Source organism: Choloepus didactylus, chromosome 6 (genome assembly GCF_015220235.1).
Source record: "Choloepus didactylus isolate mChoDid1 chromosome 6, mChoDid1.pri, whole genome shotgun sequence".
Taxonomy (NCBI): Eukaryota; Metazoa; Chordata; class Mammalia; order Pilosa; family Megalonychidae; genus Choloepus; species Choloepus didactylus.
Genome location: NC_051312.1, coordinates 18,331,082 through 18,347,852, shown reverse-complemented (window position 1 = coordinate 18,347,852; position 16,771 = coordinate 18,331,082). Strand labels below are relative to the sequence as shown.

General features: G+C 46.7%; 1 protein-coding gene across 3 annotated transcripts in view; it reads left to right on the top strand.

Annotated features, from left to right (window-relative positions):
• The window catches only part of DTX4 (deltex E3 ubiquitin ligase 4), a 61,029-nt gene extending 44,748 nt beyond the window's left edge, over positions 1–16,281 (top strand). For 2 of the 3 annotated variants that reach the window (XM_037838326.1, XM_037838324.1), the window contains 7 exons: positions 856–917; positions 1,275–1,436; positions 3,245–3,306; positions 4,238–4,390; positions 6,280–6,441; positions 10,225–10,314; positions 12,908–16,281. In XM_037838326.1, coding sequence (XP_037694254.1) covers positions 856–917; positions 1,275–1,436; positions 3,245–3,306; positions 4,238–4,390; positions 6,280–6,441; positions 10,225–10,314; positions 12,908–13,141 — 925 coding nt within the window. In that variant the 3' untranslated portion in view covers positions 13,142–16,281. Of the gene's footprint in view, positions 1–855; positions 918–1,274; positions 1,437–3,244; positions 3,307–4,237; positions 4,391–6,279; positions 6,442–10,224; positions 10,315–10,574 lie in introns of all 3 variants that reach the window. The other variant, XM_037838325.1, reaches the window with a different exon arrangement.
• The last annotated feature ends 490 nt before the right edge of the window (positions 16,282–16,771 follow it).

Below are 16,771 nucleotides of genomic sequence, written 5' to 3'. Positions count from 1 at the left end.
AAGTGACAACTGTTAGAGTAATGGTTTCCAAATGTTGGACTGGGGATTAGCTACATCAGCATCCTCTTGGGAGCTGTGTAAAAATACAAATTCCTGTGTACCACCCATGCAGGTTCTGGCTGAGCCTAGGACTGTGCCTTTTTAGAAGCTGTTTAGATGCTGCTTCTGGACATTCAGGCTTGGACCTGCTTCTTTATTCTTCATTCACTCAAAAAATATTTATTGAGTGCCTACTGGTTGCAGGCTCTGAACAAAACAGACAAAACCCTCTGTTCTTGTAGAGCTTAAGTTCTAGAAGGTGAGATAATATAGTTAGAAAACCATAAATTTCATGGAATAAAAGAGGATAAGAGGGTGGGATGGAGGAGTAGTTATGTGGGTAAGATTTGAGCCAAGAATGAAGGAGTTGAGGGAGGGAGCCATGCAGAAACCTGCTGGAAGGGCATTTCAGGCAGCGGGAACAGCATTTGCAAAGGCTCTGAGGCAGGAGCAGGCTTGGTGTGTGTGAGGAAGAGCTGGGACATAGTGAAGACGTGAGTAGGAAGCCAGAGAGATAAGGGGACTGGGGTGGGAGGTCATATAGGGCTGTGTAGGTAGGTCCTTGCTCGGACTTTGAGTTTGACCCTGAGTAAACTGGGGAGCTACTGCCGAGTTCTGAGTGGAGGAGTGACTTAGTCTGACTTAGGCTTTGAAGGTGTCACTGCTGACTGCTGTGATAAGACCTTACTACTTCTTTAGGTAGATTCTGTAAGAAAGGTGAAGTTTCTTCTCCGTGGGTGAAGTTTCAGGGCCCAATCCTGGCCCATTTTCCCCTGCCTGTCAAAGCCGTAATATATCTGCTCTTTCCTTCCACAGGGTCCCCACTGTCCCAGTGAAGAACTTAAATGGGTCCAGCCCTGTAAATCCTGCCTTGGCAGGTAAGAGAAACATGGGGCTGGAATTGTTGCTGCAGATGTAAAAGTGAAAGTAATGAAATAGGTAACGAGCATTTGTAAAAGCAAGAGAATTTGGATGTTAATGAAAACAAATGGGGATTTCAGAAGTTGCCCTGAGAGTGCAGGAGAAGTCTGGGGAGAATTGATTGCTTAAAGCAAAGCCTGCTATTGAAAGTGAGTGGAGGAGTAAATCTCTGGGAAAAGTAGAGGGTACAGAAGGGAATCCATGACCTGTGAGAGCTCTGCTGGAATGCAGAGTAGGTTGATGGAGAGGAAAGATTTTGGGGAGTGAGGAGCTAATTCTTCAGTCCTTGCTCACCCCTCCTCTGCCCCTTCTAGGAATCACTGGGATCCTCATGAGTGCAGCGGGGTTGCCTGTGTGCCTCACCAGGCCGCCAAAGCTGGTCCTACACCCGCCCCCGGTCAGCAAGAGTGAAATAAAATCCATCCCAGGGGTTTCCAACACAAGCCGCAAGACCACCAAAAAACAAGCCAAGAAAGGTACCGGCCTCCTTCTCTTAGGGGACTGGGAGTCAGAAGGATTTCCTCCCAGCCTTGCGTTGCCTCCATCCTCAAGTGCCTTGATCTCTGCATCTGTTACGTGAGCCTAATACTGACACCTGTTCTGATGATTATACCAAAGTGGGTTGTGTATGGATTGAATGGAAACACTTTAAGAAATAAGAATCTGCAATGCAAAAATATGGAAACACAACAATATAAAACGAGGCACACACAAAAAAATGTGCTGGGGGAGAAAGATCACTTTGGCATTGGAGCCAAAAAGAGTGGATTCAGATCTCAGCTTTGTCATTTACAAGTTGTGTAACCTGTGGAGCCTGTTTTCTCATGTTTGCAATAGAGTAAAAATGCTCATGACCAGCAGGGAGGCCCTGGAATGCTTCCATGACAATTGGGAAATAGCCACTGTCTTGTGTCCCTTGAGAGCCTCCAGACCCCCTGGCACATGTTCCTCCTTCAGGAACCCCTCCCTACCTCCCCAAGACCCAGCAACCTAGGGGTCAGTGCCAAAACTTCCCTAGCTTTGCACAACCCCTCCTCAGCACCGCTTCTGCTCCTTCTAATTGCTGGTATTTGTGGTTCAATGTTGTGACCTTCACCCCTAAAACCCCTGCCTTATAAGCTTATTGTAAAGTTAAAATCAGATCATAAGTATAGTTTCCTTAGCCAGGGCCAGGGAAGTGATGGGCTCTCAATTCACAGAAGCTTCATGCTTAGATGCCATGCAGTGGAAGGAAAAGCTTGCATCCCAGCTTTCAAGTGCTGCATGATCTGTTACCCCAGATGCTTATCCGGCTTTTCCAGTCTCTTGAAATGTCCCTGCTTATAATGAACTACACTGCCTGCTTGTAGTCTGATAGGAAATCGCCTTCCCACTCTTCTTGTTATATTATTACAATATGATATTGTCAGATGAGGGCCCAATATGTGTCATCTGACAAATTGCTGAAGGGCTGTGCATCCATTAGCTCACTTAGTCATCACAGCTGCCCTGGAGGCCTGTGCTATTACTAGTCCCCATTTTACAGATGAGAAAACTGAAGCCTAGAGAAGTTTAGAGAGTGGCCTCAGGTAGCACTGATCTGTTTCCCTTCTGTGCCCAGCCCATCCTCTGCCTTGGCTGTGTCCTAAGAGTCCAGTCCCCAAAGAGGTTCCAAAATCATTGCAACCTGTGAGGATGCTTCTCAGCCCACCCACCGTTTCCCTGCTGCTGGGCTATATCTGCTGGCAGTGACAGCACCGTTAAAAGCCAAGGAAGATTGCCCCGAAGTTCTGGATCATGACTTCCTGGTTTCCCATTAAAAAAAAAGAAATCTTACTTTGAATGCCACATTGTAGATTGACACAGTTCCTAGGAAATGGTTAAATGAGTGCAGTAAGAATACCTAATGTTTACTCAACATTGAACACTTCACAAGGCGCTTTCATTTCTGTTATCTCATTAGATCCTTTGGGCTAGTCCAGGCTCCTTGATTAGAAGGAGACAACCCTTTTCGACCTATTTCAGTTAAAAAGTTTGTTGACCATGTCAGGGAAGTGACTGCAGGAGGGAAAGGCAGATCCGAACCCCTCCTACCTCCTCAGACCCTCTCTGGCTCTTCTCCCCTCTGTATTCCCATTCAAATTCTTAAATCTGATGTAGAATGAATTCCTAAAGATCTTCATCTTCAGGGTTCTCCCCTCTCCTGCTTTGGATTTGGCTCTCACTCCCCCTTCTGCTTTGCTTAGGCGACTGTTTGATCCTTTTTCTCTGTCTTGGTGGTCCATGGATCTTCTTGTCCCCACAGGCAAAACCCCAGAAGAAGTGCTGAAGAAGTATCTGCAGAAAGTCCGGCACCCGCCAGATGAGGTGAGTGAGGAGGAAGTAGGGCAGGGATCAGCCTCTCCCTTTCCCAGGAGCATGTCCTCTGCCATCGTTTTCAGGATGTGCAAGAGCTGCTTTCTAAGTCCTGGCTGGAACAGTGTTGGTCAGAACTGATCTCCCTGCCTTCAGATTTGCCACTGTGACTTGACCTCTCCCACTCCCCATTCAGCAGGCTGTTCGCTCGTTTTTACCTACCTTAACGTGATGGTCTGGATTTAAGAAAACCAGTACGATAAGCCGTAGGGGCTGCTTTAAAGTGGGTTTAATATGTGTCACTCGTTCTCAACTGGGGGCACTTTTGCCCCCTAGGGTCCATTTGGCAATGTCCACAGATATTTTTGGTTGTCACAACTGCGGTGGAGTGGTACTGGCATCTAGTGGGTAAAGACCAGGGATGCTGCTAAATATCCTAAGTGCACAGGACAGCTCCCTGAGAGCAAAGCATAAGCCAGCCGGAAATGTCAATAGTGCCAAGGTTGAGAAACCCTGTCTTAGATTTATTTAAATAGTAATCCCCTCTGAAATACAATTCCCCTTGCAAAAGTTCGGTTTAAATAGAACGTGTCAGTGTGTCTATCAACAATCATTCATTTCCTCCACTGGCCATTGGAGGACACAAAGGAAGGACAATGCATTGTCACAGCCCTAAGGAGATTCTGATTTAGTTGGCAAGCCCAAGTTAACATGGAAAACTTCCAGGAATTATTTAGGAGTTTCTGCATTGTGTAAAGTGAGACAAAACTGTACTTAGATTCCCAAGGACACATGCACCCTGATTTGTGAGCTTTCTAGAAGAGGCGTGACACCAGCTTTTCTGGCCTCTGAGTCCACGTGGGAACCATCATGGAGATGTTCTGGCCTCCGTGGCTTGGTGCGATCTGAGGACCTCTCTGCTTTTTCGCCTCCCACTCCCCAGGACTGCACCATCTGTATGGAGCGCCTGATGGCCCCCTCGGGCTACAGGGGCCCGCAGCCCACGGTCAAGCCTGACCTGGTGGGAAAGCTGTCCAGGTGCGGCCACATCTACCACATCTACTGCCTGGTCGCCATGTACAACAATGGGAACAAGGTGAGTGCCAGGCCCTGGGGCTGCCGCTGCCTCCGCTCTGGGCCCCAGAATAGCACGAGGGCCCTGCCAGGGCTGCCTCCAGGTGATCTGGGGGAGTCTGAGAGGCTGTCCAAGTCCCCCAGTCTCCACCATGTATGAATAGTCTGAGGGGTGTGGACTTAGGCCCATGAGGATTCTGACGGAATTTGTCCTTTGTCTTGGCCCATGGCTCATGGGCCCCCATCAGTGATGGTGAAAGCTCATGGTGCTGGGCCCTTGGTGAGCATTGATACCTGGGGATTTTCAGGTATAATTCATTTTCTGTGGACAACTTCAGAACACCTGTGATTGATCTTTCAAAGGTATCAGATACTGTTGCCAAAGTATCCTGGGAATCCCTGCCTAGAATGCCGCTGGTAGAGGAGGGCAAGGCTGTTTGTGATGCTTGCCATGTCCATTAACTAGCAGTGGGGTGGTTTTCTCTGATTAGGGCTGGTTTCTGGACTCGGGGAGTTTCTGTGATAGTTCTGTCTTTCCAGTGTCTGAGTTTTTTCTAACTCATTGACTTTGCTCACACTCTTTCCTGTGCCTGGAATACATCAGTCCCTTCTAAGTAATTTCTGCACACTTTATCCTCCATTCTTCTAAGCCAATTCATAACTGTTCCCAAAGGACCATTTTTTTTAGTCATCCTCATTTCCTCCAGCTCATGGTGCCTAATTTCTCTTTTCATACTAGTGGTTTCCAAACTTGTATGAGCATTAGACTTGCTATAGAAATCATACAAATACTAATAACATTTAGATATGCCACATGCTGAACAATTCCTATGGATTAACTCATTTAATTCCCCCATCAACCCAGTGAGTTAGATGCTGTTGTTTTCCTTGTTCTCCTAATAAGGGAACCGAGACTCAGAGAGGTTAATTAATTTTTCCGGGGTCACACAGCTTTGACAAGGTGGTTAACAGAGCTGGGAATCAAATCCAGACAGTCTGATTTTAGAGTTCACATTCTTAACCACTCTACTTTGCAGCCTCTCATTTGTGGCTCAGTAGATCTAGAGTGGGGCCCAGGCACTTTTATTTTTAACAAGCTCCCCAGAGGGTTCTGATGCTCAGTCAGGTTGGGCAGTCACCGCTCTAGAGTGCTTGCCATCTGTTCCATTCATTTGGTACTTAGTGGTTAAATAAGGACTCCACATGTACCCTTGCCCTGGTGAGATGGTTTCCTCCTCAAGGACAAGGACCTCTCTTACATCCCCCTTAGCATGGAGATAGGGGCTTGTTTTAATTTTTTGGCTGCTGAAACAAATCCCATATAATGGTTGACTTAATGACAGGAATTATTGGTTCACAGTTTCAGGGATTAGAAGGCTTGCTGCATCCTGGGGTCAATATCTTCTGGTTAGCCGGCAATTTTGGGGTTCCTTGGCTTTTCTATCACATGGCAATGTGACAAAGGTGTCATCCTTTTCTTCCTCTTCTGGGTTCCATTAACTTCCTGCCCCTGGTTGCTTCCTGTGGCTTCTCTCTCTGTGACCTTCTCTATAAGGACTCCAGTAACAGGATTAAGACCCAGTTGGGCCACACCTTAACTGAAGTTACCCCATCAAAAGGTCTTATTTATAATGGGTTCACAGCCACAGGAATGGATTAAGATTAAGAACATGGTTTTCTGGGGTATGTAACTCGAAGCAACCACAGGACTGTTTGTGGAATTTATCTCCTGTTACTTTGGAAGATACAGAAACGGGCTAGATAGTTGGGCAGGGAGACCCAAATAACTGTCTGTTATTTATTATTTTGTACATTTTGGCCCCATTTGTCTCTGGTGGCTTTTGGGGTCGGGTTTCGAGGTCATTACCAAAACCATTTTTCAATCCAGCTGTTCTGGTTTCGCCCCCTCAGGATGGGAGTTTGCAGTGTCCAACTTGTAAGACCATTTATGGGGTGAAGACAGGCACCCAGCCTCCGGGGAAGATGGAGTATCATCTCATCCCCCACTCCTTGCCTGGCCACCCAGACTGCAAAACCATCCGGATCATCTACAGCATCCCCCCTGGGATTCAGGTGAACCTCCCCTTACCCTTGGTTGGGATTAAGTTTAAATGTGTGTGTGTAAAATGCTCTACTGTAAAAAGTCCCCTTCCCACTATTGTCCCTACCTACCCACTCTCACCCTCCCCACCGCTGCCATTGTTCTTACTTTCTTATGCATCCTTCCAAGATTCTTTGTGCATATACAACATAAAGATTGCATCTACCCCCCTACACAAAGGGTGACATACTATAGACATTGTTCTGCACCCTACATTTTTCAATTAACAATATAGTCTGTAGATCTCTCCATGTCGGTATAGAGAGAGCTTCCTCATTCTTTCTTATATCTGGGCAATAATCCATTGTATAAATGTACCATAATTTATATTCAGCACTCTCCATTTGATGGGCCTTTGGATTGTTTCCAATCTTTTGTTACAACAAATAATGCTGTAATGAATAACCTTGTACTGACGCGAGCATATCCGTAGAATAATTTTTTAGAAGTGAATTTCTTGGTCCAATCGTTATTTGCATTTGTAATTTGATAGATATTCCTTGGCTTTTATTTCTGTGGCCATTCCTTTCCTCTGATGATTTTTGGAGAAACAGTAAATGCAAATGTGACCCTTCCTTCACACGTGTAAGCTTTTTCTAAATGTCTCAAGTTCTAGGGCACTTACTGGATTCACCTATTTAAACAGTGTTTATTTGTTCACACCTCCTTCCTCCTCCTTTCCTTCTTCCATTTTTCTCTTTTATTTGACAGACATTTGAGTATGGATTACAGGCCAGCCATGTTCTGGGTGCTGGGGAGACAGTGACCAGGAAAACAAAGTCCTTGTTCCTCTTGAGTCTCCATTCTAGCGGGAGGAGGAAAATAATAAAGGAAATAAATGAACAAACAATAGTGATAAGTGCTGTGGAGGAAATACAACAGGGAGGTGTGATAGCCTTCAAAAGAATTGAATTAAACATGGCCAATCCTCCAGGGACTTAATTAACCAGTTGGAAAAATAAATTGACACCATTCATTAAGCTACAGAGCCAGAAAATAGCGTGCACTAAGAGTGGTGTTGATAAGGTCAGAGAGCAGGATGGACAAAGTGGGAAACACAAGGTCTTCAAAATCTGATGGACGCAGGTTGACTCCTTATTAGCCAGAGATTTGGGACACTCTCTCGACCTTTCTGAGCCCAGTTTCTTCACCTGTACAGGGACAAAGGCAGGTAGGGCTTCTGTGAGGATGGGAGATAATGTTTTAAGTGTCTGGTATGGAGCTGGGCAGAGCCCTAAGGTGCTCAATGCCTCGTCACCATCATTATTTGAATACTGTATTGCCCTGGTAAGAAGGAGGCTCATGTTGGTCTGTCTAGGAGGGTCAGAGGACACTTTCTAGGGCAGGGGGCTCCCGAGTTGAGCCTTGAAAGATGTGAAGAAATGGAGGGAAGACTTTCTAGTTGGAGGCCACAGCAGAGTTGTAAAGGAGAGAAAGTGAGGATGTTGAAGGGCAATCCAGAAGACTTTAATTTGGGGCCTGGGACTTGCAAACGGTGGGTGCCAGAGAGTATGCAGGTGATGTAGAAGGCGAGGAATGGAGGAAGGTTGTGGCCAGGCCATAGGGGGCCTTGAATGCTAGGGTCAGGCGTGGACTCTCCTTCTCATGCTGTGGGGATTCCCTGAAGGTTGTCGGGTGTGTGATCAGGACTGTGGTTCAGGGATGCCAGTCGGGCAAAAGAGTGGAGGATGACCAGAGGACAGAAGGTCAGTTAGGAAACCACTGCATTAGTCTGGGCTTGGGGAATGGGTCCTGAATGAGGTAAGGGCCAGAGAGAGAGAGAGAGATTTAGTGGGATGTGGGGGCAGGCGAGACATCTGGAGTGATCCAGAGGCAGCCAGTGGAGGCGATAGGGATGTGAATGAAAATATGGGAATCAGAAGAGATGATGGCCGTGGTAGGAAGTAGAACAACCTGAAGTGCCCCAAAACTGGGCTGTGGCAACCAGTTTGGAGGAGGTTTATTTTCTAACTTCCAGGATCAGAGAGCCTGCAGTAGGGTATTAGAGGTGCCTGAATATTGCCTCTGAGGATGCCATGGCTCCTACAGGAAAACCCAGACTCACATCAAGCAACAAGCATCTCTTTGCTATCGAGTCAGCACAGCCACTCTGTCTGTAGACTCACCCCTGAGCCAGTAGCTGGATGCTGAGTGCCACATCCCTTAAGACTCCAGGGGCCACAGGCCTTGGGTTCCATGATGAGTTGAAACCTTTAAGCTCTGCCTTTGCTGCAGAGAACGATTCTCTGGGGGAAAAGCTCTGAGCTGGGCTGACGCCGAGTCGTGACAGCTCTGCCCAGTGATGGGCAAGGAGGAGGCACGCAGCCTCACTGGGTCAGTGCCAGGCAGGCATCTGAGTTGGCAGAAGACGAGCAGTCAGCAATTCCGCTATTGGAATTGGCCCTTCAGTCAGGCAGGCTGGCTTAGAAGCAGCCATGGCCGTGGGGGTATTATAAATTTGTAGTGATTTCGTATCAGTATGAAATTCAGAACAGTCATGTCCTAGGACTCCAAGAAGATGTTTCTTCTTCCAGCACATGATGATCTTTCACTTCTGTGATATGCCATTCTATTAATCATGCTGTTCAATTTGCCACCTCATAGAGGATCTTCAATCCTATTTTTTTAAAATAAAAATCACTGAATTTTTAATCATTTTGGAACCATTGTCCATAATAAGAGAATATGAAAAATCTGGGTTCTCTGGCAGTTTTGTCATTCATTCATTCATTCACTCATTCACTCACTCACTCATTTATTCAGCCAGGACATGTTTACCAGTCATCTGTATGAGAATTTGTACCAGCAGATGCATGGAATTATCAATTTTACATTGGTTTCATCTTGAGTGGGTTTTTAAACAGGATGCCACAGATCCTGAAAAGGACACAAATGCTCAGAAACTGTAGGCAAACATTTGTGTGTAGGGGGGAACATATGCATATTGTTAGGGGAAGAAAACACTTTGCTTTCATCAGCTTCTCAAGGGGGCTGAGGAATCCATTCAGGATGATGATTAGGAAGACTGGGTTCTGGCTAAATTTCAGTTCAGTTTCTTTCTCACCCCATGGCCTGAGATTGCTTGTTTGTATTAGATGATTACAGTTTACATATATTGTTAGGAGATTTTGACTTGGGAATATCCTAATTCATATTGTTAAGCAAGAAAACAAACAAAAACCCCCAAGGACAAAGGAGAGGAGCCACAGGAATCATTCAGAAAATTCTGATGGCCTAGCTCTTAGCTGGAGGCCCTTTAGTCCTTCCCAGAGATTTATAGATAAACGGTTCTCAGTGAGCCTCAGGAAACCTGGGCCGCTAACATTATGGAAGTCATTTAACCTCTCTGGGCTGCAGTTTTCCTGTTTTATAAAACAAAAGAGACAGAATAGAGCTAGGAGGAGGATGATAAACTTTCCTGAGCTCTCCCTGGCACCATGCTCACTCAGTGTTCCTAATAGTCCCAGGAGGCGAGTATTCCACCTTATCCCCACTTAACAGATGGGAAACCCAAGTCCTGAGAGAGGACTCCAGCTGACAGCTGGAGGTGGCAGCTCTGCATCCAGACCAGGTCCAAGGACTCCAAAGCTCGTATGTTAAAAACCACTACCCACACTGCTTTTTGGGTCTGTTCTCGGTCTAGGCTCTGTGGCCATTATTATTGTCATCAATATCTGAATTAGCCTCAGCCTGCACTACCTCTTGTCAGAAATCTTTTGAAAAATGCCCTGAGCTTTCTTTCCTTTTGCTTTCAGGGGCCAGAACACCCAAACCCCGGGAAGAGTTTCAGCGCCCGTGGCTTCCCGCGACACTGTTACCTTCCAGACAGTGAGAAAGGGAGAAAAGTAAGAGAGGGTGGCTTCAGGGTGGCGCCAGGGGATTGACTTCTATTCTTAGGGCCCAAAGTTTTGCTCCCTGTGATGTACAGGCAGCGGAGAACTGGGGCTCCCTTAACTCTGTGCACATGACAGTGAGGCCGTATTGGGTCAACCGTAGGTAATGCTGGATATTAATGAAATTATTATTATTTTTTATTTTGGTGGGAAGAATTGCTTTTGGCTTTTCCCTTTCCAGGATATTACTGGCAATACTCTATTTATTTCAGGATCCTTCCTCTGTGCCTTCCTGCTTAAAGCCTGTTCCTGGATCTAATACCTAGGAGCTTATTGGAAATGCAGAGCCTCCTTCATTTTAACACAATCCCTAGTTGATCTGAGAACACATTCAAGCTGGAGAAACTCTTCTCTGGGGTGCTAGTCTTCATTGGGGTTGGGGGCAATTACTTATTTTCTTTTTGTATTCTTTGACTTTTTCCAAAAGAGTGGTCGGCGACAACCGTTGGGTTTCTGGATTCCTGGTGATTCATGGCCAGGCTTCAGTAGCTCTATGAACTTTCTAAAATTAGAAAAAAAATTTTCTTTCATTTCTCTGGGAGAAGTCACTGGGTTTTCAAAGTCTTCTCTGATTTCAAAAGGGGATAAGGACAACTGACTTAAGGGGAAGTGTTTTCCCTCTTTCTTTTGGGAATCCTGGGGAACATGCTGGACAAGAGGCCCATTTCAATCAGCTTTCTCTAAGTCATGCTGCATAACAAACAATCCGTAAATCAACCTGTAGGTGCCTGACTCCACGTCCAATGAAGGTGGCATTCGTAAAATGCTCGGCACAGTGGCAACTATCATTACAATCATCCATGCCTTGGCTTATTTGTTAGTTCCTGTGTTGGAAAGTCTTTCCTTGTTGATCCACCTCAAATCCTCTCCTTCCTCTGGGACTGAGCTCAAAAGCAGCCGCCTCTGTGAAATCTATTCTGAACCCCATGTGAGAGTCACTGGAATTATGATTCAGACCATGCACTTTGGAGTCAGGCCCCCTGAGGTCAAGCCCCCTACCCTGCCCCTTACAAGCTGTATGACCAAGGCAAGTCCTTTATCCTCTGGGTCTCTGTTTCCCTGTCAGCCAAAAGAGGGTGATGAGAGCACCTGCCTCTGACTAGCGTAATCACTACCTGGCCCAGTGCCTGGCACTTAGTGTACATGCAGGAAATGGTAGCCCGTATTTTTAACTTCTGCTCTTAGTATTTCGATTACTACTATTACGATTCCCCAATCTCAGTCCATGTCATTTTTACAGTGTTTCAACTTTGAACTCATTCATTAAGTTAACGCATTTTTATCAAGTGCCTACATCGTGCTGGACCCTGCACTGACCAAGGGCTGTAATAGGGGCTTAGGTAGTCATCTGGTTCAACAGAGGTTTTTTTTAAAAAATTAGCTGAATCAGGACAGTCTTTAAACCACAACACCTCTCTGGGCCTCAACTGCAAAACAGGGACATTAACAGCACCTGCCATACCTGGCTCCAAGTATGGTGATGAGGACCAGATGAGCAAATAAATAGGAGGTAGTTTAAATGAGATCAAAGCACTTCATCTGTGTCACTGGAGAAATATTTCACAACTTTAGCTGTGGGTGAATTAATAGCACATTCAGGTGGTGGTGATCTTAAGCACCTTGAACTCCTAGATCATATCTTTTGACAATGCAGCTATTATGTTGGTAGATAACATTTATTGCATACTTTATCCCAGGCACTGCTTTGAAAGTACTTTTCACATAGTGTCCCATAAAATGCTCACAACCTTTAGATGCAGTTTATGCCTTTGCCATTTTATAAATAAGGGAACTGAAGCTCAGAGAGGGGGAAATAACTTGTCCAAGGTCACAGTTAGTTGTTGACAGAGCTAAGACTTGATTGGTAGTTGCCTGACTCCAAGTCCAATTCTCTTTCTATTCCACTGTGCTACTTAGGGTATTGTATTAGAGTAGGGGTCCTCTAGAGAAACAGAAGCAACAGGATATGTGTGGGTGTGGGTGTGTGTGCATGTATATATATATATATTGAGATTTATCATAGGACTTGGCTTGAGTGACGGGAGGGCTGGCAAGTCTGAATTCCGCAGGGCATGCCACAGGTTGGAAACTCCAATAAAGTGATGTTGAATTCTTATTCCAAATTCCCCTGGGGAAGTTGGCTGGCTGGAAATTCTGGCAAGAGCCAATGTTGAAGTTGGGGTGGAAATTCTTCTGATGTCTGAAACCCTCAGTTCTTACCTTTAAGACTCCAACTGATTGGATGAGGCGTTTATTCACATTGCTGAGGGCACTCTCCTTTGTTGGTTGTAGATGCAATCAACTGATTGCAGATGCGACAACTATGCAAGTCCCATCTACAAAAGGCCTTTACAGTAACACTAGGCCAGGGTTCACCCAAACAACTGGGTACCTTAACCTAGCCAAGTTGGTATATGAAATTAACCATTACAAGGCAAGAAGCAGGGGGAGGCTTGGGAGGACTCTTCCTCCTTATGCCATCTAAGGAGTAGTCTCTGGTCTACTGTGAATGTCTGCCTTTGGTCTCCCACCTTTGCCCTCCTAGGTTCTGAAGCTGCTGCTTGTTGCCTGGGATCGCCGCCTCATCTTTGCCATTGGTACCTCCAGCACCACGGGCGAGTCAGACACTGTCATCTGGAATGAGGTCCATCACAAGACAGAGTTCGGCTCCAATCTCACTGGCCATGGCTACCCAGATGCCAATTACCTGGATAACGTGCTAGCCGAACTGGCAGCCCAGGGCATCTCTGAGGACAGTACTGCCCAGGAGAAGGACTGAGGCTGGAGAAGCTTTGGGGTGGGAGGGACTGAGGGGACCGCAGGGCAGGGGAGAATCAAGGTGGAAGTTCATGCCATGCCTTCCCAACTCCCTCATCTCCCCTCCTGACCTGTCCCTATCCCTCCCGTCCCTCCCAACCCTCCCAACCACAGGGGGAGCCAGATAGCATTAAGGTGACGTCGTTCATAAACCTCATCCAACACAAAGGGGACATGGGTTGAGGGCCCTCCTTGGTCTGTTCCCATGGAGTTTTGGTGCTGGGCAGGCAGGAACCCCCTCTCCACCCCCAGAGCAGGGGGCTGGGTCAGCACACTTGGGGTATGGATGGTGCATGGGCACTGCCTACCCTGGCCTTGTGAAGCCTGCGGCTGATTGCCTCAGCTGGCTTCTTGCTGCTTCCACTCTGCCTTGAGAATGGAGTTTCCACTTTTCTCTCCTCCACTGGAGGCAGAGAGCTCTCACTGTGCAAGTTTGGGGGACAAAAGGGAAGAACCGCTAAACTGCTGTGACATCAGAAATCAGATGCCTTGGTATAGGGTAAGGATGCACTTCTTGCTGAGAGGGGCAGGGAGGCAAAGGTCTCTGGGAGCAGTTCAGCTCTCTTAATAGTTCTTAGCTTCTCTGGGGCCTCCCTCCTCACACCTTTGACCCGTTGTGCGGATGGCTGGACTCTGGGATTCCTCTCTGGGGTGGCAACCCATGATGCTGTTTCCAGCTACTCTGATCAGACCAGAGCCTGCATCCCACTTAGCATCTGAACCGTCCTCAGGGAGAGGAGCCCATAGCCTTCTTCCAGACTCATTCTAGACCAGCTCAAAGAGTCCATGAATATCATTATGTCACTGTGAGTAGAGCCACCACTAGGCTCTGTGCATGTGTGTATGTGCATGTGTGTGTGTGTGTGTGCACAACTGGGCAAGGTTGGTGGGGAGTCCCATGTTCCTGTACTCTGTTTCACGAGATGTCAAACCCAGTTCTGAAGGGGAATCAAACATCCAGGGTGTGGTTCCTTGACTTTCCTTTGCTAACTCATCCTGTAGCAAACTTGGACCCTGATGGAGAGAGAACTGTGCTTGGAGAGCTCTTTCAAGATTGGAGCAGAGCCCATTTCCATCCAGTCTTGTTTTTCTGAGGGATTCAGTCTATCTCAATGCTGATCAGAGCCCAGAAAAGGTGCTGGGCCCCTCATCCTGCTTGTCTATTACAGCTTGACCGAGAACATGGATGGAGCACCTGTAGCTTATTCCTAATAGGGTTGAGATCACATTTTCATGAGGTCCAACCTGCTTCTGATTGTGTCTTAAGACCCATTCCATCCCTTCCCCAATATTCTTCTTGCCTTCAGCTCCCATTAAGGAATGAGTTGGTGTCAGGAAGGAGTGAAAAGGGATCAAGAAGGGAAACCCAATTACTCCTTTGATAGTGGGTTCTTTGAACTATGTGTTTGGGAGAACTTCCTCTGGATACTAATATGAATTTATATACCTCAAGTTTGGGGAGTCTGACGTAAATATATATGCATATATATTTCATAATGTTTGGAAGGTCTTTGATGCTAGAAAAACTGAAACAAAAGAACCTCCAAAAATAGTACTTAAGTTAGAACTGGAGACCAAACTTTCATGAGAGCCAGCCCCATAGCTACTTGTTAGGCCTGCAGCCTTTTCGATGTTGGTGTGGTCAGTGGATTCACCTGGTGAGTGTCACCTAGTTCCTCGGGACATGCTGGTGCTGAGCCTTTCCTCCCTTTCCAAGTGGCCATGGGGACGTCAGTCAGCTCCACGAGGGGGAGCTCTTAGAGGACGTATCGTTCCTGCCATCTTAGTTCCAGGTTCTCCTATCAGCGGGCAGCTGTTTTATCTTGCCAGCAGACAAGGCAGTTGGTCCTGAGTTCACTGGCAGTTTCTGGCCCTAGATGGGAAGGAAACATCTGAACTAAAGGGAAGAGACATCTCTACGGTGTTTAATGCCGAGTCCCATTCCCTTTGCCAGGTTATCATATACCAGGGGAGCCAAGAGTTTCCTTGGAGTCCTTTGATCCTCATTGAAGGCTAGTACCATCTCCACCTTCAGTACCCTGCCGGGCTTCTCACCCACAGGGACAAGGAAACAGACTGAGGGTCCATGGGTAGAGAAACACAACTGAGGCAGTAGGAGGTGGGGAAGGAAGGAAGTCATGCTTTGACAACTGGAATGGGTAGTGTGGGAAAGAGGGATTTCCCTGCATCAGGTGGGAGAAAGTGGAGGTTGGGAAGGTGAAGGCCAAGCACAGAAGAAGGAGGATCCAGAGGCTGTTTACGGGAGTCGGGACACCAGGGCCAATGGCACTTTAAGAGTTCATCTTCCTTCCTTCAAGCCTTCCCTTGCTAGGATTTCGATGATGTCTTTGCTTCTCCTCCTCTTTGAGGGTGTTCAGAAGGGGCTCCTTTATCCTCACACTGCTCTCCTGGAACTTTCTGGCCAGAAGGGATGTTGAATTTCCCCTCTAATGCTGTGCCAGCCAAGGAGGGGCATTCTTTTTTTCTTTCTCTTCAGCCAACCTGGAAAGGTAGTCTCAGGTTGAGCAGGAACCTGGCCAGCAGAGGCTTTGTGGGCCCCCTACTTGGATGCCAGGAGCATTTTCCCTGACAGATGCCCTGCCTTGCTCCCCTGGCCCTTGGGGCAATGACAAGCCTTTCTTTTCATCATCTTAGCACCAGCAGCCTAGTTTCTCCCTTCCTGAGTCTCTGGGCACAACAAACAAGATTGGAGACAAACCTTGTCAGAAGCTCATCCTTTAAGAGGTGAATTGTGCATATGTGGTTGCGTGTGCCTTTGTGTTTTCATTCTCCCCTTTTTGTAAAATTTGGACTTCTCTGTGGTTTTATACTTGTCCTGGTATTGCACTGATGTGCACATGAGAGAGCTGAGGAAAGCCTGTCTGGAACAGGAAAGGGCCCTGGGCCCCTTTCCTTGTGGGTGGGCACTGGCATTTATGGGGGGGCTTTGGGGAGTGGGCAGGTGAATGTCCTACTGTAAATTGTTCTGTTTGTAACTGGTGCGTTCTGAAGTCCTTAGTGTTGCTCTGTGAGAGGACATCGCCACCTGGTGCTCATGATGTGTATGTGCAGAACAATAAATGGCAAATGAACAACCACAAATTTTTGTTGACCTGCTGCTTTTTGTCAATCAGTGCACCTGTATGTGAGGCATTTGGGTGAGCTCCCAAGCAACCACAAGCCCTTGCACTGGTCGGGGGGAAAATCCCTTGTCTCTCTTTATCACATATTTTCCACCCACATATTTAACCAAGGGACTTGACTTATTCTTTGTTCCGCTAAAGAATGAAACCGCATGGCAGGGTATATAAGCAAAGGAACCTGTGGGAGAAGCAAATGATCACTTCGTAAAGGTCCTTTCACCTGACTACAATATGGCATATATTTCAGTAGTCTACAGGCTGTTGGTTTTCAAGTAAATGTTTAGAATTCCCCATCTCGATACTAATGAGATTGCAAAAATAAAATACAAATGCAAAGCCACCCTCATCACCCAAATCCTTCACTGTTTCTGATAGCTCATGGTATATCATTTTCTGGAAGCCAGAATTTGTTTTCCACAGACGCCAGTCTGAGATCCCCAGTTAGGAAA